Source organism: Pecten maximus, chromosome 16, assembly GCF_902652985.1.
Source record: "Pecten maximus chromosome 16, xPecMax1.1, whole genome shotgun sequence".
NCBI lineage: Eukaryota > Metazoa > Mollusca > Bivalvia > Pectinida > Pectinidae > Pecten > Pecten maximus.
Window position 1 is genome coordinate 32,192,995 of NC_047030.1, and position 20,889 is coordinate 32,213,883.

General features: G+C 34.5%; 2 protein-coding genes across 2 annotated transcripts; one reads left to right on the forward strand and one right to left on the reverse strand.

Moving 5' to 3' along the window:
- Nucleotides 1–1,347: 1,347 nt before the first annotated feature.
- Nucleotides 1,348–12,390, reverse strand: LOC117345179 (NADH dehydrogenase [ubiquinone] 1 beta subcomplex subunit 5, mitochondrial-like). Its single transcript, XM_033908183.1, has 6 exons — nucleotides 12,210–12,390; nucleotides 10,536–10,621; nucleotides 9,886–9,952; nucleotides 6,233–6,294; nucleotides 5,480–5,586; nucleotides 1,348–1,726 (listed from the first exon to the last, which is right to left on the reverse strand). The coding sequence occupies exons 1-6, from the start codon at nucleotides 12,313–12,315 to the stop codon at nucleotides 1,591–1,593; spliced, it is 564 nt and encodes a 187-aa protein (XP_033764074.1). The 5' UTR covers nucleotides 12,316–12,390; the 3' UTR covers nucleotides 1,348–1,590.
- Nucleotides 12,391–12,595: 205 nt separating this feature from the next.
- Nucleotides 12,596–20,678, forward strand: LOC117345195 (sperm-associated antigen 7 homolog). Its single transcript, XM_033908203.1, has 7 exons — nucleotides 12,596–12,709; nucleotides 14,414–14,481; nucleotides 14,806–14,894; nucleotides 15,711–15,795; nucleotides 17,414–17,503; nucleotides 18,122–18,278; nucleotides 18,668–20,678. The coding sequence occupies exons 1-7, from the start codon at nucleotides 12,631–12,633 to the stop codon at nucleotides 18,841–18,843; spliced, it is 744 nt and encodes a 247-aa protein (XP_033764094.1). The 5' UTR covers nucleotides 12,596–12,630; the 3' UTR covers nucleotides 18,844–20,678.
- Nucleotides 20,679–20,889: the final 211 nt, after the last annotated feature.

Genomic DNA, 20,889 nt, shown 5'->3' on the forward strand with positions numbered 1-20,889 from the left:
ATTATAACCTATTTGACCCATGTGACCTTGAATGAAGGTCAAGGTCATTTATATGAACAAATTTGGTAGCCCTTCACTCCAGCATGCTACAGGCCCCATATATATCAAGTCCCTGGGCCTCTTGGTTATTGAGAAGTCATTTGAAGATTATAGCCTATTTGACCCATGTGACCTAGTAAAATATCTATCCAACAAGAGGACTCTAGGTTTGTCAAACAGGAACCACAAAAATAAAAAGATTCAATCAAAACTACCATCACATGAGACACATTTCTGCTATGCTCACCATGAATAAAATTCCTAATACTTCCCGAGTCCTCTGATGGGATAGATACTCTACTGGAATAGCCCAGAGAAAAATGATTAACAAACTTTTCATGTCAAAATAAACAAGAATTCAACGGAAGTGGATGTGGCTCCTGCACAGCAAGTTAGGTGATTATTCAGAAATAGATACGGTTTTCACTTCAAGAAATAATGTTAAAAGTAAGCAATGCAAGACAAGCATCACTCAAATTTGCTTGGAATTAGCAATACAGAGCAGGCACTTTCAGTAAATGAGCACCTCAAGAAGTTTTGAGGTTAATTCGCCCAAGGGAACTGGAGTTATTTCAGAAACCTATTTTCTATTTATAGTAACAGTGACCTCAACCTTTGACATTTCATGATTTGGACCAGTAAAATAACAATCCCATTCACGCACTTGTGGTAAGAAAAAATTGAGTTTGATGGGCCCAAAGGAATTAGTTATCACATTACACAAGAAAATATATTTTCTATTTTTAGTTACAGTGACTTTGACCTTTGACTTTAGGACCTAAAAGGCAATCCCAAGCAAGCACATTTGGTAAGGAAGATCTGCATAAAGTTTTATTTTACCAGCCCGAGGGAACTTAAGTAATCGCACAGAAACCTCTTGATGACTCTGTCACTAACATGCAGGTGACACAAAAATAGTGTCTAATGTTTCAAAAACAAGCATGTTGGGTATTGCTTAAGTAATACATGTCCCCTACTGCCCCTGATAAGAAAGGTGACCTTGACCTTGACCCAAAACCCTGAAACTTTATCTGTAGCTACTCGTACTGAAGTTGCATACCATCTTTTAGCAACATACATTGAAGCACGACAAGGAAAAGTGCAGAAAACTGTAAGGACGGTCGGACAGACAGGAAACCAACGGTGTCCTTGAATTCACTGGTAGGGTACTAAATAAATCCTTTCAGTAATTCTGAAGAAAAATCATTAACATTTAATGATGTCAAACAAGGAAATCCTAATGAAATTGTCTTTTCAATCTTCTGTTACTTCATTTTTATACTGAAGAAAATACGACAGAAGGAGCAATTTTAAAACAGCAATTTATTTCATCACAGCAGTTGTAGAACGAAAAACTTCCCAATTGTCTTTCTGGACAACATATCTGAAGCCAGGGGGAAAATCATCAGGTATTCCATAGAATCTCGCGAACGTCGAGTCATTTTGTATAGACATGACAAAGAGTCATTAAAATCACCAGAACCTGTTTATTTGGTTGAATACTAAATACATGCTCACTCGCTCACACTCATAGTAAAGTCACTGAAGATCTTAAAAAGGAGTTCCTCTCTTATTGTCCTGGCTCTCTAGAGACATCTGTCTGGCATCTGTTGCTCCCTGGAAGAAATACCAGCCACGTACATCCTGGCGATCTAACATCACACGCTTTACCTGGGCATCAAGTTTTCTGGAAATACAGAAAAAAATTATTTATCAAAAACATTTAACATACACTAATACAACCATCAGCTGCAAGTAAAGACAGGAAAATGAATAGAAGGGATTAGTTATGGAATGACAGGGGAGAATCGGGTAAGAAACAAGAGGCCCGTGGGCCATAACCGTCACCTGAGTTTTTATATATTTTAGCATATTTGGCCCCTGTGACCTTGAATGAAGGTCAAGGTCATCCATTTCAACAAACTTGGTAGCCCTTTATCCCAGCATGCTACAAACCTAATATTTGATCTCTAGACCTTTAGGTTATCAAGAAGAAGTTGTTTAAAGATTTTAGCATATTTGACCCCTGTGACTGTGAATGAGGGTCCAGGTAATCCATTTGAAAAGCATGGTAGCCCTTCATCCCAGCATGCTACAGACCTTATATTTGGACTCTGGACCTTTTGGTTATCTAGAAGAAGTCATTTAAAGATTTTAGCATGTTTGACCCCTGTGACCTTCGATGAAGGTCAAGGTCATCCATTTGGACAAACTTGCTATTCCTTCATCCCATCATGCTACAGACCCAATATCAGGTCTCTGGGCCCTGTTGGTATTTGAGAATAAGTTGAAAATGTCAATTGTTTAAGATGCATGACGCCGAATAAAAGGCGATCGCAATAGGTCAACTGAGACTTCATCTCAGGTGACCTAAAAATGTCTGTTCCATGAAAAGATGAGTTCAAAATGAGTCATATTTGAAATAATTCAAAAAGGCCTCCAGGCCTGAACTTACTAGTGGATAAATATACTTAAGCTTTTTGTTATAACTAGACTTTGTTATTACTAGGTGTGGGCTTAATGGTGGATAAATGTGTTTTAGCTTTATGTTATAACTAGACTTTGTTATTATTAAGTGTGGGCTTATTGTTGGATAAATGTGTTTTAGCTTTATATTATTACTAGGTGTGGGCTATTGGTGGATAAATGTGTTTTAGCTTTATATTATTACTAGGTGTGGGCTTATTGTTGGATAAATGTGTTTTAGCTTTATATTATTACTAGGTGTGGGCTATTGTTGGATAAATGTGTTTTAGCTTTATATTATTACTAGGTGTGGGCTATTGGTGGATAAATGTGTTTTAGCTTTATATTATTACTAGGTGTGGGCTATTGTTGGATAAATGTGTTTTAGCTTTATATTATTACTAGGTGTGGGCTTATTGTTGGATAAATGTGTTTTAGCTTTATATTATTACTTGGTGTGGGCTATTGGTGGATAAATGTGTTTTAGCTTTATATTATTACTGGGTGTGGGCTTATTGTTGGATAAATGTGTTTTAGCTTTATATTATTACTAGGTGTGGGCTCATTAGTGGATAAATGTGTTTTAGCTTTATGTTATTACTGGGTGTGGGCTATTGGTGGATAAATGTGTTTTAGCTTTATATTATTACTAGGTGTGGGCTCATTAGTGGATAAATGTGTTTTAGCTTTATGTTATTACTAGGTGTGGGCTATTGGTGGATAAATGTGTTTTAGCTTTATATTATTACTGGGTGTGGGCTATTGGTGGATAAATGTGTTTTAGCTTTATATTATTACTGGGTGTGGGCTATTGGTGGATAAATGTGTTTTAGCTTTATATTATTACTAGGTGTGGGCTTATTGTTGGATAAATGTGTTTTAGCTTTATATTATTACTGGGTGTGGGCTATTGGTGGATAAATGTGTTTTAGCTTTATATTATTACTAGGTGTGGGCTTATTGTTGGATAAATGTGTTTTAGCTTTATATTATTACTGGGTGTGAGCTATTGTTGGATAAATGTGTTTTAGCTTTATATTATTACTGGGTGTGGGCTTATTGTTGGATAAATGTGTTTTAGCTTGATGTTATTACTGGGTGTGGGCTTATTGTTGGATAAATGTGTTTTAGCTTTATATTATTACTAAGTGAGGGCTATTGGTGGATAAATGTGTTTTAGCTTTATGTTATAACTAGACTTTGTTATTATTAAGTGTGGGCTATTGGTGGATAAATGTGTTTTAGCTTTATATTATTACTAGGTGTGGGCTTATTGTTGGATAAATGTGTTTTAGCTTTATATTATTACTGGGTGTGGGCTATTGGTGGATAAATGTGTTTTAGCTTATGTTATAACTAGACTTTGTTATTACTAGGTGTGGGCATAATGGTGGATAAATGTGTTTTAGCTTTATATTATTACTGGGTGTGGGCTATTGGTGGATAAATGTGTTTTAGCTTTATATTATTACTGGGTGTGGGCTATTGGTGGATAAATGTGTTTTAGCTTTATATTATTACTAAGTGAGGGCTATTGGTGGATAAATGTGTTTTAGCTTTATGTTATAACTAGACTTTGTTATTATTAAGTGTGGGCTATTGGTGGATAAATGTGTTTTAGCTTTATATTATTACTAGGTGTGGGCTTATTGTTGGATAAATGTGTTTTAGCTTTATATTATTACTGGGTGTGGGCTATTGGTGGATAAATGTGTTTTAGCTTATGTTATTACTAGGTGTGGGCTATTGGTGGATAAATGTGTTTTAGCTTTATATTATTACTAGGTGTGGGCTTATTGTTGGATAAATGTGTTTTAGCTTTATGTTATTACTAGGTGTGGGCTATTGTTGGATAAATGTGTTTTAGCTTTATATTATTACTAGGTGTGGGCTATTGTTGGATAAATGTGTTTTAGCTTTATATTATTACTAGGTGTGGGCTTATTGGTGGATAAATGTGTTTTAGCTTTATATTATTACTGGGTGTGGGCTTAATGGTAGATAAATGTGTTTTAGCTTTACATTATTACTAGGTGTGGGCTATTGGTGGATAAATGTGTTTTAGCTTTATATTATTACTAGGTGTGGGCTTATTGTTGGATAAATGTGTTTTAGCTTTATGTTATTACTAGGTGTGGGCTATTGGTGGATAAATGTGTTTTAGCTTTATGTTATTACTAGGTGTGGGCTTATTGTTGGATAAATGTGTTTTAGCTTTATATTATTACTAGGTGTGGGCTCATTAGTGGATAAATGTGTTTTAGCTTATGTTATTACTAGGTGTGGGCTATTGGTGGATAAATGTGTTTTAGCTTTATGTTATTACTAGGTGTGGGCTTATTGTTGGATAAATGTGTTTTAGCTTTATGTTATTACAAGGTGTGGGCTATTGTTGGATAAATGTGTTTTAGCTTTATATTATTACTAGGTGTGGGCTATTGTTGGATAAATGTGTTTTAGCTTTATGTTATTACAAGGTGTGGGCTATTGTTGGATAAATGTGTTTTAGCTTATGTTATTACAAGGTGTGGGCTATTGTTGGATAAATGTGTTTTAGCTTATGTTATTACTAGGTGTGGGCTATTGTTGGATAAATGTGTTTTAGCTTTATATTATTACTAGGTGTGGGCTCATTAGTGGATAAATGTGTTTTAGCTTTATATTATTACAAGGTGTGGGCTTATTGTTGGATAAATGTGTTTTAGCTTATGTTATTACTGGGTGTGGGCTATTGTTGGATAAATGTGTTTTAGCTTTATATTATTACTAGGTGTGGGCTTATTGTTGGATAAATGTGTTTTAGCTTTATATTATTACTGGGTGTGGGCCATTGGTGGATTAATAGAATCTTTCCCTACATTGGGGGTGTGACAAAGAAACCTCAACCCGAGGGGTAATTCATGAATGTCCTACCTGACTGGGGCTTGCCGTGGTGTAAGCTTTTTAGTAAATAAATGTTTGATCTTTTCCTTACCTTAATTTCCTTTTCTGATCCTGTTCGTACATCATTGCCATGTGGGTTTCGTACAGCTTCTCTGGAGAACGTACTATGTTTTTGGCAATAAACCTCGTGATGGGATGCTGTGAAAACAAATTACCGACTATGAGATGTTTGATTTCATTTGGTTTATTTTGTTTAACATCCTATTAACAGCCAGGGTCATTTAAGGACGTTCCAGGTTTGGAGGTGGAGGTTCCCGGAGAAAAACCACCGGCCTAAGGTCAGTACCTGGCAACCGCCCCACATAGGTTTCGAACTCGCAACCCAGAGGTGGAGGGCTAGTGATAAAGTGTCGGGACACCTTAACCACTCGGCCACCGCAATGAGATGTAATAGAATATTTTTTAGTTGAGGTTCGAAGTAAACACGTCAACATTTATGTTTTCAGGTCAGCTACAAACAATATCCCAGAGGAATATTTGCCATCATCATTACACAATCTGTATTGTTTTTATGTTTAAGAGTCGTATTTATTATAATTTTCTATTGTTTCCTGTAAACCATCTATTGTATCCTGTTTCTATTGTTTTCACCAACTAACCTCAACATATCGCAGTTCGATATTGAAAAATATTTCAACGTTTTGTATGAAAATATATCTTTCGGGGATTAGATCAAAAGTCTCCCAAAAACTTTATGAACAATTTTTCATATTTCTTTTTAAACAAAAACTGACAAGAAATTAAGTGGTTAGATAATTCTGACATTACTGTATACTATAATTACCTGGTGGTACTCCCATGTCTGAGGTACGCGATCTTCAGGTAAATCTGTCAATTCTCCATGAGCTGAAAAATTAGAACATGCTAACCTATTACAGTGTATTAAAACTTAATGTCTGAATTTAATCATAAACAGAAAAGAAAATGTTTATGAAATTTTAAAGATAAAATGCATATCTATTTTTTTTCAAATCCAACTTAAACAGATAATAAATTTTTGTTTGGTCTGCCTTTCGCTAAAGCAACAAATGAATCGGATACTGAGGAAAACCCACAAGGGAAAACAAAGGTACCATTTGGTAGGGAAGCATCTAATCCAGCAATCATTTCCTGCTACACATTCATTTTGAACAAACGTTCTAGAGAAGACTGGTCTGAAGTGTTCTATATTGTCAGTTCATTGGTACGTAGACATCCAATCCTACACCCATGTTTTGATATATATCAGACTGACATTTCGTTATCACTACTTTTGTTGTGAATAATACATTTTACTATAATACTAGTATATATATATTCATAGTGATAGAGAACAGAAGAAAGACTCATAAACTTAGTTATCTTTCTGTTTCAACAGAGTCTTTGAATCAAAGACCGAGAAAATCAATGTCTTATACCAACAAGTACTTTAAATGAACATATTTTTAGCAGTAATCTTAATTTAGCGCTTTTAGTGCTTGAAGGAATGTGCTAAACTCTGACTGTGCTAATTAATAATTACACTTTCAATATATTATTTCTGTAGCAATTAATGCCAATGCAACAATTTGTCAATGTGTTAATCTGTAAATATTTTGTAATAAATGCACAAAATAATTAGGTTTACAGGTCTGGTATTTGGACATGTTTTGGCATAGCCATATAATATTCTTTTGCCCCGGATATGACGTGACAGGTGGCGTTACTGGTCAATATGAAGTATGTGATTGGTCAATGTAGCGGTAAATACAAAATGCAGATATGTAGATAAAAACGAAACTAAGTTAAGACTGAATGCAAGCTGAATAAGTGGATTATCTTTTCAAATGGCACATTAATAAAAATTATATTCCTGATTCAAATGCAGTCTTATTATTACCAAAATTGATTCAAACTGATATAATTTTGTTATCCGTGCTGAAACGCATTAGGTAGCACACCACAGTAAGACAGCCTGGCCATGGGCAATTGTTTTGTTAAGCAAATAACTCCTGTATTATGATATGTATAAAAAATGAAAAAATAAATGTACACTATAATTGGTATATCCAGTATGAAGTAGTACATACAGGCTTCACATTTATTAAAACAAAAATCAATAAATTGGTTCCGGATTTTAAATATCCGGATTTTCCGAACGTGTGTTTACACAGGAAATTTAGTTTCGCCTACAGCGCAAAATGGAAGCCCACAGAAAAGGTAAGATAGCGGAAAAACTTAATTTACAACATATGTCCAAACAAGATTAATTCTGTCTTTGGGATAGAGATATTTAATTTTAAATAGGTTTCAGAAAAAATATTGTGTAGAGAATTGTGCCATTTTGGGTCAAATATCATAATATTTTGCAATTTTTGAGAATTTTTTAAGCTGTTACCATGGTATTCACAGCTCTAAAAATCACAGAAAATATCAGTTTACTTATCCTTCAGAGCTCTATTAAAATTGCAAATGTTGTACAGATTTCAAATATATATACTTTATTAGAGGTTATATGTAAGGTTAACTGGCAATGTTTACATATCTAAAGCATGTGCCATATTTTTCAGAATTTGGCATTTTTACTGTACACTGCTACCTTATAAGGGCTGAAAAATGTTATTTTTTGGAAATTGTGCTTAATTATGCTTGATTAAGCTTCATTTTAGTTCATTATTGCTCAAAAATGCATAAAAACAATTTAAAACTTGTTTATTATCAGGCTTGTCATATTAGAGGAATCAAGGGAGGTAACTCGCATATTTACCCATTTTAAGGGTGGGTTAATTAAGCATAATGTTAATGAGTCAGTGTAAATTGAAAAGATATTCTATGTTTTATAACAAACCCAAAATAACTTATTGGGTATCTAACAAACCATATAGACTGAATTCTGGTTTGTTTTACCTGATTTATTACCCCGTATCCATGGAAACTATTACAGTAAGTGTTATTTTTTGAAATATTTGGTGAAACCATTATTTTCAATTTATTTATACATTGGTAAGCATGTAATTTCAATTGATGGAGTGTACGGTTGATACAATATTGTCAATTATTGTCACTTCCTTCGGTAAAGCAGAAAAAATAGCATTTTCCGCATAAAATGGGATCAGCGGACACTTTCATATGATCATTGGTACATATCTGAATTACCGGGGTGGAAACAGATGACTGTGATGTCATAGGCATGACATTTTGAAATCTTGGATGTCATGTCATGATTTATCAGTTAGAATATTGCATGTGTTGCTAAGCTGAGGTTTGGAAAGGAATTTGGTTATTTATTATGACACCATTGAGTATTTATGACGTCATAGATACCATCTGATGACGTCATAGTTACTGATGACGTCATGGTAACTATGACGTCATATTACAAGGCTAAATTTGATAGTTGTATAGTATTTTTTGCTTGATTACATGCACAGAGACTCAAAGTACCACATTCAACTCAAAACACAACTTTATTCAAGAGATATACAGAATTATGGGAGTTTTCATCTTTAAAATTACCTCCCCTTATTACTGGATTGGGAGAAAAAGTTGTCAAAATACACCTCTCAGGGAAATCAGCAATACTCGGTGACTATTAAAGATACACAGTAACCCGATATGTCATTTTGTTCGTCGGAACATATTCTAGACATTCATGGGGTTTTTAGTAAAATTAGAATTAACAAAAGTGATGTATAAGGTAGCACACCACAGTAAGACAGCCTGGCCATGGGCAATTGTTTTGTTAAGCAAATAACTCCTGTATTATGATATGTATAAAAAATGAAAAAATAAATGTACACTATAATTGGTATATCCAGTATGAAGTAGTACATACAGGCTTCACATTTATTAAAACAAAAATCAATAAATTGGTTCCGGATTTTAAATATCCGGATTTTCCGAACGTGTGTTTACACAGGAAATTTAGTTTCGCCTACAGCGCAAAATGGAAGCCCACAGAAAAGGTAAGATAGCGGAAAAACTTAATTTACAACATATGTCCAAACAAGATTAATTCTGTCTTTGGGATAGAGATATTTAATTTTAAATAGGTTTCAGAAAAAATATTGTGTAGAGAATTGTGCCATTTTGGGTCAAATATCATAATATTTTGCAATTTTTGAGAATTTTTTAAGCTGTTACCATGGTATTCACAGCTCTAAAAATCACAGAAAATATCAGTTTACTTATCCTTCAGAGCTCTATTAAAATTGCAAATGTTGTACAGATTTCAAATATATATACTTTATTAGAGGTTATATGTAAGGTTAACTGGCAATGTTTACATATCTAAAGCATGTGCCATATTTTTCAGAATTTGGCATTTTTACTGTACACTGCTACCTTAGTTCGTTAATTCATTTCACCAGCAGTTTTACATTATAACCACCAGCATTAAAACTATGCTGTTTATCCTTTTTAAAGATATTTCTTTTTTGAACAGGATTGATGTACATTTCTTATCATTTATCAACTTACTCAGAAACAGGTTGGCCAAAGTAGCTAGTGTTAGAACTGGTATTGTTCCCAGTAGGATGAAGAAATGCTGAAAGAATAAATTGTAAAAAATTAATGAGAATTCACAATATACTAATCCGGCCGTGTCATATAAAGCAAATTGGGAAAGAAAGCTACAATAGCCACAACTTATACTCCCTCCCATCTAAAAAATAAAATATAATTCATGTAAAGCACGAACACCAATCTTTCAACTCGTGAAAGATATGATTTGGAATGTTTTACAGAATTACCTCCCTTTAGCCAAAAATTTGTCAAAAGCTAATTAAGCATTACAGAATTCAATAAGGAAGATTCATTAAATAAGATTTTTCCCCCTTAGATTTTGAAATGATTTTAAGTTGAGGAAATTTGATGAGCTTTGAACTGTAAATTTGAGTAGTGAAAACATCAAAATATCTTTAGTTCATCCCAGTTGTGATCATTTCGGGGCCCGAGAAGAAAAATTTAAATATATCAACATTTTAACACTTTTTGGGACAGTGGATCAGAATCCGTGGATACAATCCTCAGGCACCAAATGTTGGTCGGTATGGTATTAGATTGCCTTACAGTTACATTCATGGACTTTCTTCAAAGCCAAAAAGTTATTGATCTACTAAGTTACTTACCACACTATCTCTCCACATCCGATCCAGGTAAATACCAGGTCGCAGCACCATGCTTCTGCCAGCTCCCCCTCTCGTCGACATGACAACTACAAAATTCCAATAACACAAAATGCAATGAAAAGAATTTCATGTGTTTTTTTGTGTGTGTACTTTCATTTGATTTTTGAATACAGTGTAACTTTGAAACTAAAGTTGATAACTTTTTACATTATTTGAACAGTTTCTCTGCCTTTGGAAAGCTCGAAGCTTTTGTGACCACTCTCTTAAGGTTCTTAAATCCTTGTGTACTTTTTTTGGATTTATTTTGGACTTATTGTTCAAGCTGGCTGAACTGAAATTACCTATTTGATTGTGCAAAGGTGCAAATATACTGGTTTGTCTTATTCTTTTTTTTTTTACTGCAGTGTAAATTTCATACACAGCAAAATATCGACAACTATTTAATTCTTTTTAAATGTGAATCTATTTATTGGTCAATTACATCTGGTTTTGTAAGATTATATTAGTTTAATCAGATTTTTTTCTGCATAGTCTGTCCTATATACGACCATGATAGGTTCTGGTACGGAATTGTAATGTTTTGCACCCATGTTTAGCAGGGTTAATTATCAAGAGAGGTCACTCCAAGGTAGATTACTCTTAGACTTCAGAGTTGTGAGAAAACGTATGAAAGGTATGGCTGTATATGCATGCATGGAAATATCTGACGAAATGCCAGGTATTACTTAACTGACAATTACTCAGTTTGTGTGGGAATTCATATATACAGTATTCATTATAGTTCATACTTAACCAGATAAAAGAAAACTGCTTTGATGTTTAGAAAATCATGTTATTTTTCATCGCAGATGTTTGGTCGTTACCTAACTGAGACCAATTTTTTCTTAATTATAATTATAATTATGAATGATTAGTTAGCTTACACATTTCAATAGGTGTATAACATCATTTAGATAATTTATATGCTGTTCTAATTTGTTTGTTTACTGCATGTCGATGCACAATGTTTTTAACCTCTGCAACAACGACTCTTTGTGTAGGGGTTAAATTACCTACCCTCTGGTATAGTCATTTTCTGAAATGTCGATATCGGGATCAATATAGTTGTCTAGATATGCCTGATAACATATGTATGGTGATGTGTAGTTATCGGAAATAAACTATAGTTAATCTGAGAATGATAATATTATTAGAGTTGTTTCTCTTGCTCTATTTTTTAGTTTTATTTCATATTGATTACTTCCCTTGAATGTGATTTTACATTTGACCTCAAGAGTACGAATAATTTGATAACATGGTATTGTGTAGGAACAAATGAAAATCTGGATTACTGTCCACTTCAGTAATCTATGTATTATTTCCCATACAAGATTTTAATGGTGCAATAAACATTTTCTTATTTTCGTTGACCCTGCTACCATGTTTAGCCGATTGGCTCAGTTGGTAGAGCCGTGGCTTATCAAGCAGAGAGCCGGGTTTTATTTCCGTCGGAGATTCCGTTAGAACTATCCAGAATAATGTTTTTCTTGTTATTACACATTAGGCACAGTGCCTAGTTAGTTTTAGACTTAGTTTGACAGTGCCGTACTGACTGAAATCGAATATCAAAAACGGTCATCAAAAGACATGAAAGATATCGTGCCGAACTTATATTGAAGCATAAGGTACAATTACCGGGTCCTGCTTGTTTTATGGCTGGTGTTTTTGGTGAACTTCTCAAGATCGGTAGAACAGCTTTTAGTCCTCGTGCTGAGGGACGCAAAGAGCTGAACACAACCATCGTGTCGATGGTTGAGAGGTCCCAGTCAACAGGGTCGAAACAACAAGGTGAATGCAGGACCGCACAAACAGGGATGTGGTAAGCTATTGAATTATTTTTAGTCCTTTTTTAAATTATTCTTGTCAGTTAAAATAGATCAAAGAAAATTGGTAATTACTTCCTCAATAACAAATTATAATACACTACAATAAACAGCTTAGATCAAACATTGTTAAATTTTAGTATATTTTACCACTACAATATAAGTTAATATGTAGAGCATCACAGATAAAATCCTCGTGTTTTTGGAGCCAGTCAAAACTTCAAGGCATAAACATGGATTTGTTAGGGTCGATTCTGGGATCAATGCAGAAACCACCTACAATGGGTGACGCCGAGAAAAAGAAAGCAAAAGGTAAATTTATACATGAATAATGTTATTTAATATTCGGGGCACATTTTCATCGGCCCAGGCCATTTCAGAAAATAATAGACTTATTTATAACACACCATGGTTTTTGCATAGCCCGAGTTTCCTCTGGCCCTGGCACCAGACTTGGACATCATCACAGATAATGTCGCTTGCTTTGTAATTGTTAACGCATTATCAACAGCACTGGTCTTAAAGGGTGGCCTCCTTTGTGTGCGAGGTGAAGTATTTGTGTATTAGAGATAGCGCGAGTTTCCTCTGGTCCTGACACCATATCTCGTGTAGAGGAAACTCGGGCTATTTTGGAGACTGCAGTTTGTTTGTGTCTGTCTCCTTGTGCTCCAGTGCTACCTCACTGAAGCCACTCGACATAACACCAAACCAGGTCATATTACCAGACAACGGATCCGGACGAACAAGTCGCCCAATCCTAAAATACTGAACTTTAAACAGGAGTTGTAACTATCATAATTATGTAGTAGGAGTGGGAAAATGCAGGGCCAGACCGGGCTTCGAACCCGGGACCTCGGAACACTAGCCGGATCGGGATGCTCTACCGATTGAGCTACCTGGTCGTCGATGATAGACCCAATCCAGTTTCTCTACAATTAGAGCGTTGGTCGGTTTATCTCGGGACATAATCAGAATCAGTCTTTAAGTGTCGTTGAAAGCTTAGTTTAAGCTTATTGATGACACTTGTTCATCATTACTTTAAGGAGTAATGGTTACATCTCCATTCATAGTTACAAGACGGTTGCACATTGATTAATTTGTTTTTCAAATGATTATTTCTCAATAATTATATTAAACCTTCTGGTTGTGGATATATACATTTATAGGTTATATATATACACACACATTGTTCTTTGTAGTATTAGGTGTAGACAGTTTATACATAACAGTAGATAAAATGTGGATACAAAGGTAGAGGCAGTAACTCCCTATATATAAATATATATATCAATCCTCACACTATATGAAGGTTATATATATATATATATATATACACCTAGTTAGCGATCGAGAATAGACACAGTTCCGTCACTAAAGAATAATGGTTGGAACGTTAACACAAAGCTTTAATTACAAGGACAAACGCTCAACATAATGCCATAAGTGAGGCAGTGTTATGGGAACTAACGACGTCTCGCTCTCAAGACGAACATCCTACCATTATATAGGCTAAAGGGAAATTCCCGCTAGTCTGAGCTAGTAAGCTGACCTTTATATACTCTCAACTTTTACACACAAAGTCTTCGCCCCCGAAGACAACCACAACCCAGGTTCTTTAACTCCAAGGAAGCTCCTATAGCTATAGCTTGGAGTTAATGGTACCAAATCTGTAATAGGAAAGAGTAATGAAAAATACCCTGCCTGTGACAGGCTTCGAACTAATGAACTCTCACTCTCAAGTCTCAAGGCAAACATCCTACCACTAGGCTAAATGGAAATTCCTGCTAGTCTGAGCTAGTAAGCTGACTTCTACTTTTACATCTAAAGTCTAAAAGATATGAAAATTTGAAAATCTCCGAAACCGTTTGGTGTCAATTGTTCTCAATCTAGCATGATGATGACGCCACACATTACATTCTTCTATCCAAGAACCCAGGTTCTAGCTCCAACAAAGTTTCTCAATCTGAAATATGTAAGTTTAAAACAGATGAAAAATTGTTTCATTTAATTTTACAGAACAGAAGGCTAGAATAGAAAAACATCAACAAGCAGAAAAAAAGAAATTGGATGATTTCAGGGAAAAGGTAAGTAATATGTTATGTGTGTGACTACAATAGATTAACATAATTGTTTGAGAATTAATGAAGATTATATGGCAAAATGGAATGATAACTGGACAATAACTATTTTTCATTTATACGTACCGTAGATTTGTCTGCCATAAAGAGTACTGGATACATATATGGTATATAAATATATGTTAACTTGATTTTTTTTTTGGGGGGGGGGGGGGGGGGGGGGGGGGGAAGGCTTTTGTGAATTAAACATATGGAGAGGGGCTATATAGTATAGGTTTCCTCTCCCTCTGTCTTGTACATAAAGTAAGATTAATGTGTTTTATTTTTCAGATCAGGAAGAGGATTCATGAGTTTGTGAAAGATGGAAGCAAACAGAAACACAGTTTTGAACCTATGGACAAAGGTTTCCGAGCCATAGTGTGAGGATTGTCTTATACTGTATTAAATAATATGCCATTATCCCCCACAATAAGCTTATGCCTATCCTGGTAATAAACCTACCCATTGATTATTTATATTACAGTAATACTTCGCCTTAACCACTCAGTTTGTTGGCAGCGATAGTAGATTGTATTTGAACTTGACCTCAGACAGTTGGCAGAGATAATAGATAGTATTCGACCTTGACCCCTCAATTTGTTGGTAGAGATAGAAGAGTAGTATTCCATCTTGACCCCTCAGACTGTTGGCAGAGATAGTAGATTGTATTTGACCTTGACCCCTTAGACTGTTGGCAGAGATATTAGATAGTATTTGACCTTGACCCCTCAGACTGTTGGCAGAGATATTAGATTGTATTTGACCTTGACCCCTCTGACTGTTGGCAGAGATTGTAGATAGTATTTGACCTTGACCCCTCAGACTGTTGGCAGAGATTGTAGATAGTATTTGACCTTGACCCCTCAGACTGTTGGCAGAGATTGTAGATAGTATTTGACCTTGACCCCCTCAGACTGTTGGCAGAGATTGTAGATAGTATTTGACCTTGACCCCTCAGTTTGTTGACAGAGATAGCAGAGAGTCCTTGACCTAACAGATTGGTGTCACATATTAAAGGTGCACAAGAAAACATACTTCATAATTTTAAACTAGATAAAAAAAAGTTTAGGGGGAGGTGGACATGGTGCAAGTATTTTGTGTGATATATAACATATCGCCTTTATGAAATGTCCTGATGACAATAATAACATCACAATATAATTTGTTTTTAATTCGTTATTTTTTCTTTTAAATAGACATGAGATAGCAGATGTGGCTGGAATGACGTCATTCTCGTTTGGTCTGGAGGAAGAAGATCGTTACGTCATGCTGTGGAAAAAGGTAGATAATCTGTTCAAATATGACGAAAATATACTTAATATCTATATAGAATTGTTGATTTACAGCAAATAATGACATAATAGTGATTTATGTCACCAAATGTAGCCCAGTGAACAAGTCCCTGTTCCCCAGGAATGTCATCAAGTTTGCTGCTATATACACTGAACCTGATGTCTACCTGTATATTTTACCTGTTGTGAATCCATAAAGTGTAATTAAAATATCACACTTTTTGAGGCTGAAAATGCTGAAAAAAACTTCTATCCGTATATTTTGACCAAAAACGATGTCCAGGGAGTCTCCTGAAAACAAAACTTTGCTTAAAATCATTCTACTAAATACTTGATAATTAAAATAATCTGATTATTTTGTATTTGTAATGAGGAAATAGCAAAATTGCGTCTTGTTTATTTTCTTTCAATCGACCATATGAGGAAAAGCTACGGTAACAGCCGTGCCACGACATTATGAACATTTATCAGCTCAAACTTACACACGCTTTCAAAGAAAAGTAAAATTAAGTAATCACCTTTGCATATACGTGTATCACCACAAGTATGTCTAATTAATTTTATCATTTAGCCCAATAAACCCACTTAATGCGGTAATTCTATACCACTTCACCAAGTCAACATCCCCAAAAAGGAAGTTTTGATGTTGTAGTGATGGATAGCCCAATACTCTGACCTGATCATACATGGATGCAAATTGTATAAATGTCACTTATGTTTAAAACAGTACAATTCTGACAGGAAAATCAAATCTTAACCTTCTGATCAAAAACGCATGGTGTAGATAAATACATAATGTTAATAATTAGATATTATAACAAGGGGCCGCGGCGGCCGAGTTTATAAGGTGTCTCGACATATCATCACTAGCCCTCCACCTCTGGGTTGCGAGTTCGAAATCCACCTGGGGCAGTTGCCTTGTACTGACCGTAGGTCGGTGGTTTTTCTCCAGGTACTCCTTATATTTAAATGACCTTGGCTGTTAATAGGATGTTAAACAAAACAAACCAAACTACAGACTTTCGAGTAATACTAGTACATGATTGTTAAATTATTTTGTAAGTTCCAATCTGGGCTATGTCCTGTATATAAATGACCCTGGCTGTTAATAGGACGTTAAACAAAAAAATCCCAAAATATCATAACAGGCTTCCTAGCTGGTATTAAAACACAAATGACAAAGGAAGCCAATTTCATGACTCGTGCCCTAACTGTGCCTCAAACTCAAAATAATACTTACTACAAAGTAAGTCATATACAACCCACAAACAACGAATCATTGTTTAGTTGGCATTCAAATTTCCACACGTATTAGTTTGACTCAATACTACCCCTCTGTTTATTTTTAAAGGTCTTTGTTTGAAATAATATCATTTGTGTCCATTTTCACACTTTTGAATTTCTTGCGATATGAGCCCACTCCATCTTTGTATCTGATTCATACAGTTAATGACATTTCTCAGATTTCATCGAAATCAACAGCTCAACATGTTATTATCCCCTCGTTACGAAGTCGGGAGGAGATTTAGCATTTCGTTTGTGCAACTTAATATGTATTGATTTTGAGATACCAGGATTTGATTGTGACTTGATGGTGTTGTCTACAGGAATTTGCCCCTTCTGACGAGGAGCTTGCTGCCTATAGAAAAGGAGAAGACTGGGACCCTGACAAAGCTAAGGAAATAGCCAAAAAAAAGGTGACAAACATAAAATGATTACTCCCTATGAGTTGTATTATCTAAAATAATGAGCTACTCCCTAAATGTGTCGTTACATGTGTGCTGTGGGAACAATAAAGACTGGCAGCTTTTGATGTTGTAGAACAAACCGGTTTATATCTTTTCCAAATGGAAAAAATCATCTATATTTCCCAGCTTTACCAATATTCATAAGTGCCAGGAAGTTCCTTAACTTTATTTCTTACTGGAAAGTAATAACAAAAGTATAAAGTCAACAAAAATGAAACTGTTTTCCTTACATTTGGTAAGGAAAGAAATAGAAAAAGGAATTTGCTTAAGTCATGGATTGTCCTAACTGGGACAAATATAATCCATATATGATTTTTTTTTGTAAAAATAAAAAGTAGCTTTAGCCAATTGATATCAACATGATAAAAGGTATGTTGAGTATTTTTGTGTCTATTCAGAAATTGGGATTGGTTGGTTTGTATACTGGTACATTAATGGCCAAAATTAGTGAGGCATTGCAAAATGTGGAAATTACGTTTGGAAAGTAAAGTTAGGTTAGCTGTATCTTTGAGAGAAGTTTTACGTATGCCAGTACATTAACACATACTGAATTGGATTATTTTTTAGGAGATGGAGAAACTGTCGGAGGAAGCAGAATCCAGAATAAAACAACCAAAGATAATGCCCGCGTCAAACTACCAGGATAAGTATCGCCATCTGATTGGTGATGAGGCTGCAAAGGAAGCTGCCAGAACAACGACAGCAAACAAGGCGTACGGATTTGGTAAGTCTCGTCGAGACATGTAGGTAACTCCAGAAAAAATCTGTCACTATGTGTACACTGGGAAAATGACAAATTTATCAAAAATTTTAAAAGTAACTTGCAGCGGATGGGCAATCATTACATATCTTAATGAATATTAAAGGGAAAATATGTAAACATTTCATGAAAATTAACCCCCCTCCCCCCCCAAATTGTTTTTTACACATTTTAGCATAGTTTTCAGAATTTCCATATGCAACTAAGAGCACTTCAGGGTAAAATTCTATGCAAATACTCTTGAGGTAAAAAAACAAAGAAAAAGAAGGGAAAAATCGGGACCTGAGTATTTTATGCAAATATACAGTTTGTTAAAATATTTTTTCAGGTTGATTTATTTCTGTATTTTTCAGTGCCAAGTGAAAACAAGAAAGACCATCGGACAATAGAACAGGTTTTGGCTGACACACGGGCAAAGAAAAAACAAAAAACAGACGTAGGGCAAGATGTTGCATCAGGCAACCCGTCAGACGACATTACGACAGCGGCCACAAATGATACAGACTCTGTAAATCCTGATGTGTTATGACCAAAATGGCGCTAGAAATTCAAAATTGTACAATACAAATTAATATGTATTGTCTGTGGAGTTTTCAGCCCACTAGAGTGGTAAATTGTAGGAGTAATGATTTTGATAAAGAAAACAAAGGGGCATAACTCTACAAGTACAAAACACGTAACTGGCTTCAAGATCTTCACTGCGGTATATAATACCAAAGTGATGCGTAGATGAAATGTATACTTTAATTCACCTTTATAGAAATCCTTAAAAAAATATTCTTCGAGAAGTTCTTCGGATGACAGGAATTTAAATTTTCTTGATGAGATGGCATGGTACTCCTTAAAATGTAAATAAAAACAATTAATCTCATTCTTACTGCCTCTGTAAACTTGAAAATGATACAAAATGTATTTCATTTTTCAATTGAAAGGAACAGTACAAAAGAACAATTAAGAAAACAATAATTATTACAATAGCCAATTGTTTTGACTGCATTTTATCAATTTTCATTCATTTTGTTTTAAATACATATTCAATTTTTTTTAATGAAATAGAAAATGAATATTGTTCATTTTAGGTCGTTGATTTTTTTGTGATTTTCCATTGAGATAGGAATAGATACAGAAATTGAAAAAATGTATTTGTTTATAATAGATAATGCAGTTTTTGTAAACTCTGTATTTACTCGGTATTCAATGGAAAAGCTGGAAGTTTGGCAAGTGAACATAATTTCAAATTGATTTTTATTTAATTTCTTTTGAAGTAGCTCTTACCAATTCTCAAAATCCACCAAAGTTTTATGTTTTTACCACAAATTTGATCATAGTAAGTAAGTTAAATATATTAATTTCTGATTTGTATACTTTTGATCGATCATCTTATATACCCTAATCCACATTACATATATGTATATGTACTTTCTGAAAAACCGTTACATATTCAAAAAAATAAAAATTAAGTAATGTATAATGATGGTATGTATTATAATCAGATTCAATTTCTGAAGTTGGTACGGATGCTGATGGTATTGAAAGTAACACGTTGGTTTCACTTTTACTCTGTTGTAGCCGTGAGAGAGTTAAGAGTTGAATATACTGGGTTCTGCAATGTGAATCTCGCTGACTTAATACTGTCCAGTCCGATAATAAATTCAGCCATCACTGAATTAGGCTGTCCAGACTCTTGAAAACATGTTTTTTTCGCGGGGGGGGTTAATTTCGCGATTTTCAAATGTAAACCATACACGTGTGGGTAATTTTCACACCCGATCTACCTTTTTGTAGTTTGAGATTACCAAATTGATATCAAGATAATATGCATGATTGGAATTTTAGGGATCGAAAGGTTTCCGCGTAATTAGCATAGATTTCCCCCTCACGTCAATTTCTGTGTTTACAGTAAATCAAACCAGTGATATTTCTGAGGGTCGGGATTGGTGATATACAGTCAAACCTCATAATTTCAAAGTCAGTGTGCTACAAAGAAACTTTGAGATATGTTGTGTATTCGAGGTAGAATGTTATTGTCGGAACCGAATTTTCACTAAAGTTAAGTAGTTGTTGAGTTATCATAGTTCAAGATAAGTTTAACTTTGAATGTATTTCCTTAATTTGTTCATATTATCTGTCTCAAAAAACAGACATTTTTGTTCAAAATACAAAGTAGCCTGATTTTACACCACATCTGTATTTGTATAACATTCGAAATATATTTGATCCAAGATTTATTTGGTTTGAGAATATATTTTAGATATATACTGCAGTGGAATTAAAAAAAAAGACTCAATATGAAATTTTCATTATCCATATCCTTAATTGTTATGTTTGTAACTTTTTTTTATAAATAAAGAAAATGAAAGAAAATAGTCATGTTTTTGTTGTGTGTGGATTTTTTTTTCATCTCATCTGGTTCAAATGACCCTTGCCCTTATGTAACAGTTTGACCTCTGTCCAGCAACATTTCTTTCAAATTGCTTTCCTCCTCTGCACCTGGTTACAGTTGTTGACCTTCCGCTTTTTTAGTGAATTATCTTCAATATCCCGAGGTTCATGGTATTGGGGCAGTTGTATGCTG

What these genes read in the sequence shown, in the direction of transcription:
- LOC117345179 (XM_033908183.1), bottom strand. Translation starts at nt 12,315, where the DNA reads ATGGTTGTGTTCAGCTCTTTGCGTCCCTCAGCACGAGGACTAAAAGCT. An exon ending in CATAAAACAAGCAGGACCCG is followed by an intron (nt 10,622 to 12,209) that starts GTAATTGTACCT and finishes GGAATTTTGTAG; the next exon opens with TTGTCATGTCGACGAGAGGG. An exon ending in GATCAGAAAAGGAAATTAAG is followed by an intron (nt 1,727 to 5,479) that starts GTAAGGAAAAGA and finishes CTGTATTTCCAG; the next exon opens with AAAACTTGATGCCCAGGTAA.
- LOC117345195 (XM_033908203.1), top strand. Translation starts at nt 12,631, where the DNA reads ATGGATTTGTTAGGGTCGATTCTGGGATCAATGCAGAAACCACCTACA. An exon ending in CGAGAAAAAGAAAGCAAAAG is followed by an intron (nt 12,710 to 14,413) that starts GTAAATTTATAC and finishes TTAATTTTACAG; the next exon opens with AACAGAAGGCTAGAATAGAA. An exon ending in ACGTCATGCTGTGGAAAAAG is followed by an intron (nt 15,796 to 17,413) that starts GTAGATAATCTG and finishes TGTTGTCTACAG; the next exon opens with GAATTTGCCCCTTCTGACGA.